The following is a 12,692-nucleotide window of genomic DNA, read 5'->3' as shown; positions in this document are numbered from 1 at the left end:
AGGTGATGGAATTCCAATTGAGCTATTTCAAATCCTAAAAGATGATGCGGTGAAAGTGCTGCACTCAATATGCCAGCAAATTTGGAAAAGTCAGCAGTGGCCACAGGACTGGAAAAGGTCAGTCTTCATTCCAATCCCAAAGGAAGGTAATGCCAAAGAATGCTCAAACTACCGCACAATGGCACTCATCTCACACGCTAGTAAAGTCATGCTCAAAATTCTCCAAGCCAGGCTTCAGCAATATGTGAACCATGAACTTCCAGATGTTCAAGCAGGTTTTAGAAAAGGCAGAGGCATCAGAGATCAAATTGCCAACATCCGCTGGATCATGGAAGAAACAAGAGAGTTTCAGAAAAACATCTATTTCTGCTTCATTGATTGTGCCAAAGCCTTTGACTGTGTGGATCACAATAAACTGTGGAACATTCTGAAAGTGATGGGAATACCATACCACCTGACCTGCCTCTTGAGAAACCTATATGCAGGTCAGGAAGCAACAGTCAGAACTGGACATGGAACAACAGACTGGTTCCAGTTAGGAAAAGGAGTACTTCAAGTCTGTATATTGTCACCCTGCTTATTTAACTTATATGCAGAGTACATCATGAGGAACGCTGGGCTGGAAGAAGCACAAACTGGAATCAAGATTGCTGGGAGAAATATCAATAACCTCAGATATGCAGATGACACCACCCTTATGGCAGAAAGTGAAGAGGAACTCAAAAGCCTCTTGATGAAAGTGAAAAAGGAGAGTGAAAAAGTTGGCTTGAAGCTCAACATTCAGAAAACAAAGATCATGGCATCTGGTCCCATCACTTCATGGGAAATAGATGGGGAAACAGTGGAAACAGTGTCAGACTTTATTTTTCTAGGTTCCAAAATCCCTGCAGATGCTGATTTCAGCCACGAAATTAAAAGCCGTTTACTCGTTGGAAGGAAAGTTATGACCAACCTAGACAGCATATTAAAAACAGAGAGATTACTTTGCCAACAAAAGTCCGTCTAGTCAAGGCTATGGTTTTTCCCGTGGTCGTGTATGGATGTGAGATTTGGACTGTGAACAAAGCTGATCACCGAAGAATTGGTGCTTTTGAACTGTGGTGCTGGAGAAGACTCTTGAGAGTCCCTTGGACTGCAAGGAGATCCAACCAGTCCATTGTAAAGGAGATCAATCCTGGGTGTTCATTGGAAGGATTGATGTTTAAGCTGAAACTCCAACACTTTGGCCACCTCATGTGATGAGTTGACTCCCTGGAAAAGACTCTGATGCTGGGAGGTATTGGGGGCAGTAGGAGAAAGGGATGACAGAGAATGAGGTAGCTGGATGGCATCACCGACTCAATGGACGTGAGTTTGAGTGAACTCCGGGAGCTGGTAATGAACAAGGAGTCCTGGCGTGCTGTGATTCATGGGGTCGCAAGGAGTTGGACATGACTGAGCGACTGACCTGAACTGAAATAAAGTATTATTTTGCATTATTATGATGCTTTTCTATTAATTCTGCCACTACTGTTAACTTTGCGTAAGTTGCCTAATATTTACAGATCTTAGTTTTCCCATGGGTTTTTTGTATGTGGTAAGTTCATTGGAGGGACTGATGCTAACGCTGAAACTGCAATACTTTGGCCACCTCATGCGACGAGTTGACTCAGTGGAAAAGACTCTGATGCTGGAAAGGTTGGGGGCGGGAGGAGAAGGGGACGACCAAGAATGAGATGGCTGGATGGCATCACCGACTCTGTGGACATGAGTTTGAGTGTACTCCGGGAGTTGGTGATGGACAGGGAGGCCTGGCGTGCTGTGATTCATGGGGTCGCGGAGAGTCGGACACGACTGAGCGACTGAACTGAACTGAACTGAACTGAAGTATCATCTTTGGAGTCAGAATTTATTATTCAGTTTTGAAAATCTGTCTTGTGCCAAGCACTGTATCCACTGGTGGGAAAGCAAAGTGCAGAACTTCTTAATTAGTGAACAGTTCATGGCCTAATAACAGTTAGGACACAAAAGTCATATGGTTATTTTAAATAATGCTAAAAGACTGGTTTGTCTTGATGATTGAAAAGATCCAAGATTTCAAATGTTTTCTTTGCAGAATTTTTTCAGACTAAATTTCTGTGTTTAATTACTGTAAGTGCAACTAAATGTAAGACATTTTAAAAGTTGGAATAAGGAAAGAGATTACAGGAATGTGGAAAAAATATTCAGATTGTTATTTCATACATTTTCCTGTTTTTAAAATTAAATTCAAATTATATTTTTTCACTTTTAGTGATATGCATGTGTGTTGCATGCAAAAATATGGATTGGAGCAACACACATATTTCTCTTATCTAAAATAAATAAATGACGAAAATAGAAAATTAAACAAAATTTAGCTAACTTGGCATAAAATTTTGGTTAAAGCAAGACAGGTGAAATTAGTCATTATGGTTGTATGGTTTCTGGCATTTGCCTGTTATTTGGTGGTATCAAAGTAGAAGGAAAAATTCTTTTATACAGAATAATGTAGAATAAAAAGTTTATTTCCACATTCTAAGACATGAAGATAAGAATTCTATTGATTCTTTAGAATAATACTTGAACGATATAACACTATTTTTTTTCTATGTAAAACATGAAAGGTGAGATATCTTAATTCAGAAGCTAGAAGTCTATTAGTTCAGTGATATCAGAACTTAGAGTAAGAAACGTAGCCCATGCTATGCATGAGGACACTTCAGTTTTAGTCATGTGCTTAATGTAAACTTTCAAAGAAGTGAAAGGGACAGTTTTCTGACATTTCAGTATCAGAACTGACAGAAATATGAAAACAAGGAGAAAATTGGTAGGTGTTAAGTGTGAAAATAAGTAAAACATCCAAGTAGAAAAAAGTAGATGGAACAAATGATATTGAAGCCAAGTATCATAAAACTTGCTGGCTCTAGATGTCCTTCGCTCTGTACTCACAGAGAACCTTCATTCATTGCACTTTAGATCATAATTTATAGTTTGACTCTATTCTCATTTATAGGTGATAAGTCACTCAGTCATGTCGAACTCTTTGTGACCTCATGGACTGTAGCCCACAAGGCTCCTCTGTCCATTGGATTTTTCAGGCTGGAATACTGGAGTTGGTTGCCATTTCTTCCTCCAAGGGATCATCCTAACCCAGGAACCAAACCCGAGTCTCCTGCATCTCCTGCATTGGTGGACAGATTCTTTAACACTGAACCACCTGAGAAAGCCCATTCTTATGTATAAGAGGCAGTTTAATGTAGCTAATTCTAAAACACTCCACATGTTTTAGAAGATTAACACAATTAACACATGTACAGCTGGGACAGATTCATATCAATGTATGGCAAAACAAATGCAATACTCCTAAATAATTAGCCTTCAATTAAAAATTTAAAAATAAATAAATAAAAGAGAATACAAAAAATGATTTGTATTCTTTGGTCAATATTTTCCCATATTTTTACAATCTACTTAAATTTGTCATAAATAGTATCTATTTAATAATCTATCTAAACTGTTATGTATATGAGCATTTATACAGTGGAAGTAAGAAACAGATTTAGGGAATTAGATCTGATAGATAGAGTGCCTGATGAACTCTGGATGGAATTTCGTGACATTGTACAGGAGACAGGGACCAAGACCATCCCCATGGAAAAAAAATTCAAAAAAGCACAATGGCTGTCTGAGGAGGCCTTACAAATAGCTATGAAAAGAAGAGAAGCGAAAAGCAAAGGAGAAAAGGAAAGATATAAGCATCTGAATGCAGAGTTCCAAAGAATAGCAAGGAGAGATAAGAAAGCCTTCCTCAGCAATCAATGCAAAGAAATAGAGAAAAACAACAGAATAGGAAAAACAAAAGGTCTCTTCAAGAAAATCAGAGATATCAAGGGAACATTTCATGCAAAGATAGGCTCAATAAAGGACAGAAATGGTATAGACCTAACAGAAGCAGAAGATATTAAGAAGAGGTGGCAAGAATACACAGAACTGTACAAAAAAGATCTTCACCACCAAGATAATCACTGTGGCGTGATCACTCACCTGGAGCCAGTCATCTAGGAACTTGAAGTCATGTAGGCCTTAGAGACCATCACTACGAACAAAACTAGTGGAGGTGATGGAATTCCAATTGAGCTATTTCAAATCCTGAAAGATGATGCTGTGAAAGTGCTGCACTCAATATGCCAGCAAATTTGGAAAACTCAGCAATGGCCACAGGACTGGAAAAGGTCAGTCTTCATTCCAATCCCAAAAAAAGGTAATGCCAAAGAATGTTCAAACTACCGCACAATTGCATTCATCTCACACTCTAGTAACGTCATGCTCAAAATTCTCCAAGCCAGGCTTTAGCAATATGTGAACCGTGAACTCCCAGATGTTCAAGCAGGTTTTAGAAAAGGCAGAGGCACCAGAGATCAAATTGCCAGCATTCGCTGGATCATAGAGAAAGCAGGAGAGTTCCAGAAAAACATATATTTCTGCTTCATTGACTGTGCCAAAGCTTTTGACTGTGTGGATCACAATAAACTGTGGAAAATTCTGAAAGAGATGAGAATACCAGACCACCTGACCTGCCTGTTGAGAAACCTGTATGCAGGTCAGGAAGCAACAGTCAGAACTGGACATGGAACAACAGACTGGTTCCAGTTAGGAAAAGGAGTACATCAAGGCTTTATATTGTCACCCTGCTTATTTATCTTATATGCAGAGTACATCATGAGAAATGTTGGGCTGGAAGAAACACAATCTAGAATCAAGATTGCCGGGAGAAATATCAGTAACCTCAGATATGCAGATGACACCACCCTTATGGCAGAAAGTGAAGAGGAACTCAAAAGCCTCTTGATGAAAGTGAAAGAGGAGAGTGAAAAGGTTGGCTTGAAGCTCAACATTCAGAAAACAAATATCATGGCATCTGGTCCCATCACTTCATGGGAAATAGATGGGGAAACAGTGGAATCAGTGTCAGACTTCATTTTTTGGGGCTCCAAAATCAATTAAGATGCTTATTTCAGCCATAAAATTAAACGACGCTGACTCCTTGGAAGGAAAGTTATGACCAACCTAGGTAGCATATTAAAAAGCAGAGACATTACTTTGCCAAGCAACGTCCGTCTAGTCAAGGCTATGGTTTTTCCTGTGGTCATGTATGGATGTGAGAGTTGGACTGTCAAGAAAGCTGATTGCCAAAGAATTGGTGCTTTTGAACTGTGGTGCTGGAGAAGACTCTTGAGACTCCCTTGGACTGCAAGGAGATCCAACCAGTCCATTGTATAGGAGATCAATCCTGGGTGTCATTTGGAAGGACTGATGCTAAAACTGAAACTCCAATACTTTGATCACCTCATGCGACAAGTTGGCTCACTGGAAAAGACTCTGATGCTGGGAGGGATTGGGGGCAGGAGGTGACGGGGACGACAGAGAATGAGATGGCTGGATGGCATCACCAACTCGATGGACATGACTTTGAGTGAACTCCGGAAGCTGGTAATCGGCAGCGAGGCCTGGCGTGCTGTGATTCATGGGGTCGCAAATAGTTGGCCACGACTGAGCGACTGAAGTGAACTGAACTGATTCTTCTTAATATGAATTTTTGAAATCCATGTTATAGATTTTTCTCTTATGATATTTTATAAAATTTCTTAACGACACAAAACTTTCTTTATAATACTTAAAAATATTCAATGACCAACACCTCAGGATTTCCTCCTTGTTTTATACAGCTGAAATCCTAGCTATAGTTTAAAAATTGCTGCAATTATTTGAAAAGATGAGGATATCAGACTAGGGTCTTGATGAGAATGTGTCACATTTGTCAGAAAAGTTTCTGAGGATGATATTTTCTGGGTACAGATGTGTAAGCTGACATTGGTTTGCAAAGCTTAATAAAAATTTTTTTGCAAACCATATTATTTTAGATATCAATACAACAATGGCTTTAGGTTTCTTTATTGATGTAACATCAGCTCAGAAGAAAGCAGAGCCTTAAGGTCAATGTTTTCTTAAGATATTTTGCTGGTAGTTATTCTATTTACTGGCTCAGACATTAGAATAGCTAAGTATTTCAGACTTATGTGTAGTAATATTCTTTTGCATGAAAAGTTGTCCAAGTTTCTAGCTAACCAAATGTCAAAGAATATACTTGGTCAGTAAACTAATTGGATAGCAAACTTCACTAAAAATTCTGAATGCAGCAATAGCTTTTTTTCAATTCTCACTGCCTTTAATGAGAAGCAGAAGAACAGATGCCACATTACTGTTCTGACAATTTGTTCTTTTGGTTTATTCTACCTGCACTGCCACCAACTCCATGAAAGGGCTACAGAAAAATTATTTGGTATTAGTACAGTTTGACTTCTGCAAATACGGTAAATAGGGACTAGTGCTTAATGTGAGACAATTGCTTCTCAGTTTACCTTTTTGTCCCCAGTGGAGTCGACTAGCTGCCATTTAAATAAGAAATATATTCCAGAAATTGCTATCAAAAAGTATTTATTTCAATCTCAGAAATGAAGAAATAGATGCTGCATTTAACAAGTTACTTTAAACACATTTTATGCCAAATTTAATTAAATTTTATTCAATTTTCTACTTTCCTTTCCTTCATTCGATTTAGAATAGAGAAATTTTTAATGCTGCTTCAATCTATATAGATATCATCAAAAGAGAAAAAATATATATTTAATTACAAAAACAGCTTAAATGCCATTCTGGATATTTTTCACATTTCTGAAATCTCTTCAGTTCAATTCAGTTCAGTCTCTCAGTCACGTCCGACTCTTTAAGTCCCCATGAATCACAGCAAGCCAGGTCTCCCTGTCCATCACCAACTCCCGGAATTCACTCAAACTCATGTCCATCGAGTCGATGATGCCATCCAGCCATCTCATTCTCTGTCGTCCCCTTCTCCTCCCGCCCCCAATCCCTCCCAGCATCAGAGTCTTTTCCAGTGAGTCAACTCTTCGCATGAGGTGGCCAAAGTATTGGAGTTTCAGCTTTAGCATCAGTCCTTCCAATGAACACCCAGGCCTGTTCTCCTTCAGAATGGACTGGTTGGATCTCCTTGCAGTCCAAGGGACTCTCAAGATTCTTCTCCAACACCACAGTTCAAAACCGTCAATTCTTCAGCAATCATCTTTCTTCACAGTCCATTTCTCACATCTATACATGACCACTGGGAAAACCATACCCTTGAATAGGCGGACCTTTGTTGGCAAAGTAATCTCTCTGCCTTTTAATATACTAGTCATAACTTTCCTTCCAAGGAGTAAGCGTCGTTTAATTTCATGGCTGCAATCAGCATCTGCAATGATTTTGGAGCCGAATAAAACAAAGTCTGACACTCTTTCCACTGTTTTTCCATCTATTTCCCACGAAGTGATGGGACCAGAAGCCATGATCTTTGTTTTCTGAATGTTGAGCTTCAAGCCAACCTTTTCACTCTCCTCTTTCACTTTCATCAAGAGGCCTTTGAGCTCCTCTTCACTTTCTGCCATAAGGGTGGTGTCATCTGCATATCTGAGGTTATTGATATTTCTCCTGGCAATCTTGATTCCAGCTTTTGCTTCTTCCAGCCCAGCGTTCCTCATGATGTACTCTGCATATAAGTTAAATAAGCAGGGTGCCAATATACAACCTTGATGTACTCCTTTTCCTATTTGGAACCAGTCTGTTGTTCCATCTCTTACTTCATTTCAAATCCCAACATGTCCCATTTTTCCTCTGGTTAGAAATATAGTACCTGAAACATAAAAATTCAGGCTTTAATTTATATCCAATGTAATCTTGCAAAGAATACATTTCTCATTTTTCATTATTTTATCCTTAATGAACACATACTCCAAATATCTGACTCTGGCAGTGGCTCCTTTAGTGACACTTTACCGTTACATTTAGTAGAAAATAGATCACGTCACTGAGAGAAATCACATTTGCCCTTTGGTCAGTACTTCTTTAGAAGCATAATGCTGAAGCTCCATTTCATTGTAATTACATTGACCTCTAGTTAATAAGCAAGCAACAAAAACTTCTTCAGTGGAACTATAATCTGAATTCTGGATATAATTTCACGTTTATAACTTAACATCACGTAAAATCTCAGTGGCATGTATTATCTTAGAGTGCATTTGAATACTATAAGTTACTATTAATGGATTGCATTACTTTCTGTATCTTTCTAGCAGGCTGGAACCAAAACTAGGTACTTAATGTGATTTTACTCTGGAAATAATTCTACCCTTAACTATTTAAGATAAATCAAACTATGCATAATTCTACCATTTACTTGACATATATATATATTTAAAATCATAAAGTGAATAAATTTGCCAGTGGAATATTCTTTCTCAAATAAGAGGCACTCAGAGTGATGATATGATACCTATTGACCATGCAGTTGCTTTATTTAAGTCACTGAATGGGAATGTAATTTGTTTTTCAAATCCCTTCTAATATGACCTTTGATTTAATATTGTTATCCGGTAGGAGTCTTCTGGCTAGGTTATTTATAGTGATCTCTTGTATCTTATTCACAAAATAGACTATCTTTTGTAAAAAAGGTATTTATCAGGTATGCAGAGTCTTTCATCCTGAATATATGACATGAGATAGAAAAGACAGCAAAATTATATTAAATTATATATATACATAATATATATAAATATATAATATATACATATAAATTATATAAATATAAATTATATTCATTTTAAAAATTAGAACTGTTAGAATCTAGCTACTTTAGAAGACAAAAGTGGAAAACCACTGGATCAAACCAACTTTTGAGATTCAAATGAATCTCACCCACATTTCCCCTTTGGTCAATCAGTATGTTTCTATTTTAAAAATAAGTTCACATATATTGTTTTTTAAGTTCCTCATATAAGCAATATCATATTTTTTTTGTCTTTGATTTGCTTCACTTAGTATGATAATCTCAAGATCCATCCATGTTGCTGCAAATGGTATTATTTCATCCGTTTTTAATGGCTAAGTAATATTCCATTCTATGTATGATCACATTTTCTTCATCCATTCATCTGTTAATGTCCATTTAGGTTGTTTCAATGACATGGCTATTGCAAACAGTGTTGCAACAAACTTTGGGATGCATGTATTTTGAACTACGTTTTGCTCTGGATATATGCCCCAGAGTGGGATTACTGAATCATATGGTACCTCTATTTATAGTTTTTATTATTATTATTTATTTTTAAATTGAAGGATAATTGCATAACAGAACTTTGTTTTCTGTCAAAGATCAAACATGAATCAGCCATAGGTGTACATCTGCCCCCTCCCTCTTGAACCTCCCTTCCACTTCCCTACCCATCCCACTCTTCTAGGTTGGTACAGAACCCCATTTGAGTTCCCTGAGACTTACAGCAAATTCCCATTGGTTCTCTTTTTTATATATGGTATGCAAGTTTCCATGTTACTGTCTCCATACATCTCACCCTCTCCTCTCCAACCCCATTACTATAAATATGTTCTCTATGTCTGTTTCTCCATTGCTGCCCTGCAAATAAATTCATCAGTACAATCTTTCTAGATCCCATATATATGTGTTATTACAGGATATTTGTCTTTCTCTTTCTGACTTAACTTCACTCTGTACAATAGGTGCTAGGTTCGTCCTCCTCATTAGAACTGACTTAAATGTGTTCCTTTTTATGGCTGAGTAATAATGCCAAAGAATGCTCAAACTACCACACAATTGCACTCATCTTACATGCTAGTAAAGTAATGCTCAAAATTCTCCAACTCAGGCTTCAACAATACATGAACCAAGAACTTCAAGATGTTCAAACTGGATTTAGAAAAGGCAGACTAACCAGAGGTCAAATTGCCAACATCTGCTGGATCATTGAAAAAGCAAGAGAGTTCCAGAAAAACATCTATTGACTATGCCAAAGCATTTGACTATGTGGATCACAACAAACTCTGGAAAATTCTTCAAGAGATGGGACTACCAGACCACCTGACCTGACTCTTGAAAAATCTGTATGCAAGTCAGGAAGCAACAGTTAGAACTGGACATGGAACAACAGACTGGTTCCACATAGGAAAAGGAGTATATCAAGGCTATATATTGTCACCCTGCTTATTTAACTTATATGCAGAGAACATCATGAGAAACACTGGACTGTATGAAGCACAAGCTGGAATCAAGATTGCCGGGAGAAATATCAATAACTTCATATATGCAGATGACACCACCCTTATGGCAGAAAGTGAAGAGGAAGTAAAAAGCCTCTTGATGAAAGTGAAAGAGGGGAGTGAAAAGGTTGACTTGAAGCTCAGCATTCAGAAAACTAAGATCATGGCATCTGGTCCCATCACTTCATGGCAAATGGATTGGGAAACAGTGGAAACAGTGGCAGACTATTTTGGGGGGCTCCAAAATTACTGCAGATGGTGACTGCAGCCATGAAATTAAAAGACAGTTTCTCCTTGGAAGAAAAGTTATGACCATCCTGGACAGCATATTCAAAAGTGGAGACATTACTTTGTCAACAAAGGTCCATCTGGTCAAGGCTATGGTCTTATAGATCCAATCAGTCCATCCTAAAGGAGATCAGTCCTGAGTTTTCAGTGGAAGGAGTGATGTTGAAGCTGAATCTCCAATACTTTGGCCACCTGATGTGAAGAGCTCTTTGGAAAAGACCCTGATGCTGGGAAAGATTGAGGGCAGGAGGAGAAGGGGACAACAGAGGATGAGATGGGTGGATGGAATCACCGACTCAATGGACATGAGTTTGAGTATACTCCGGAGTTGGTGATGGACAGGGAGGCCTGTCTTGCTGCAGTCCATGGGGTCGCAAAGAGTCGGACATGACTGAGCAACTGAATTGAACTGAATATTCCATTTTTTACATGTACCAAAGCTTCTTTATCCATTCATTTGCTGATGCACATCTATATTTCTCCAGAGGAGCCCGGTGGGCTGCAGTCCATGGGGTCACAAAGAGTTGCGCACGAGTGAGCAACTAAGACTTACACTCGTTATTATAAATAGAGCTGCAATGAACATTGGGGTACATGTGTCTTTTTAAATTTTGGTTTCCACAGGTTACATGCCTGAGTGGGCTTGCTGGCTCATATGGTGGGTTTATTCCTATATTTTTTACGGACTCTCCATACCATCTTCCAAAGTAGTTGTGTCAATTTAAATTCCCACCAAGAGTGCAAGAGTGTTCTCTTATCTCCACACCCACTCCAGCATTTGTAGACATTTTGATGATGACCATTTTGACTGCTTTTCGGTGATATCTCTTTGTAGTTTTGATTTTAATTTCTCTAATGCTGAGTGATGTTGAGCATCTTTTCATGTGTTTGTTAGCCATTTATGTCTTCTTTGGAGAAATGTCCGTTTAGGTCTTGTGCCTATGTTTTGATAGGGTTGTATGTTTTTCTGATACTGACTTGTATGTACTGCCTGTATATTTTGAAAATTAATCCTTTGTCAGTTTCACTTGTATTATTTTATCCCTTGTTGAGGGTTTTATTTTCACCTTGTTTATAGTTCCCTTTGCTGTGCAAATGTTTTTAAGCTGAATTAGGTCCCACTTGCTTATTTATATTTTTTGTTTGCATTACTCAGGGAGGTGAGTCACAGAGGAGCTTTCTTTGATTTATGTCATCAGGTGTTCTGCCTATGTTTTCCTCTAAGAGTTATATAGTTTCTCTTCTTAACTTAGGTCTTTAATCCACTTTGAGTTTATATTCGAGTATGGCTATAGGAAGTGTTTTGATTTCATTGCTTTACATGCGGCTGTCCAGTTTTCCCAGCACCTCATATTGAAGAGGCTATTTTGCCCTATTGCATATTCTTGCCTCCTTTGCCAAAAATAAGTTATCCATAGATGTGTAGTTTTATCTCTGGTTTCCCTATCTTGTTTCATTAGTATTTTTGAGTCTGTGCCAGCACATACTGTTTTGATGACTGTAGTTTTGTAGTATTATCTGAAGTTAGGAAGGGTGATTTCCTCATTTTTTTGCTCTAGATCTATGAAAAATGCCCACATTGAATCTGTAGACTGCATTTGGTAGTATAATCAGTTTTTACAATCTTGATTCTTCCTACCCAGGAACATGGAATACCTCTCCATCTGTATGTGTCGTCTTTGATTTCTTTCATTATTTTGGTTCAGTCTCGCAGTTGTGTCCAACTCTTTGTGACACCATATGCTGTAGCACTCCAGGCTGCCTTGTCCATAACCAACTCTTGGAGCTTGCTCAAACTCGTGTCCATTGAGTCAGTGAAGCCATCCAACTATTTCATTCTCTGTCATCCCCTTCTCCTCCTGCCCTCAATCTTTCCCAGCATCATGGTCTTTTCCAACGAGTCAGCTCTTCGCATCAGGTAGACAAAATATTGGAATTTCAGTTTCAGCATTAGTTCTGCCAATGAATATTCCGGACTGATTCCTTTTAGGATTGACTGGTTTGATGTCCTTCCAGTCAAAGGGACTTTCAAGAGTCTTCTGCAACACCACAGTTCAAAAGCATCGATTCTTCAGCTCTCAGCTTTTTTTGTAGTCTAACTCACATCCATATTATTACTGGAAAAAACAGCTCTAACTAGACAGACCTTTGCAGCAAATTAATGTCTTTGCTTTTTAATATACTTTTGAGTTTGGTCATAACTTTTCTTCCAAGGGGTAAGTGACTTTTAATTTCATGGCTGC

The 12,692-nt window shown here is 38.2% G+C and overlaps 1 protein-coding gene across 3 annotated transcripts in view; it reads left to right on the top strand.

Annotated features, from left to right (window-relative positions):
* Positions 1–12,692, top strand: part of KHDRBS2 (KH RNA binding domain containing, signal transduction associated 2) — a 795,143-nt gene that overhangs the window by 623,308 nt on the left and 159,143 nt on the right. Inside the window, exon 9 of one of the 3 annotated variants that reach the window (XM_088831070.1) lies at positions 12,351–12,367. The exons of the other annotated variants lie outside the window; for them this stretch is intronic. Coding sequence (XP_088687196.1) covers positions 12,351–12,367 — 17 coding nt within the window. The remainder of the gene's footprint in view (positions 1–12,350; positions 12,368–12,692) is intronic. 3 annotated transcript variants of the gene reach the window in all.

The sequence above is a fragment of the Moschus berezovskii genome, chromosome 23 (genome assembly GCF_049115385.1).
Source record: "Moschus berezovskii isolate FMDL1 chromosome 23, NW_MosBer_1.0, whole genome shotgun sequence".
Taxonomy (NCBI): domain Eukaryota; kingdom Metazoa; phylum Chordata; class Mammalia; order Artiodactyla; family Moschidae; genus Moschus; species Moschus berezovskii.
Note: the sequence above shows the minus strand (reverse complement) of the source record. Positions and strands in the feature narration are given on the sequence as shown.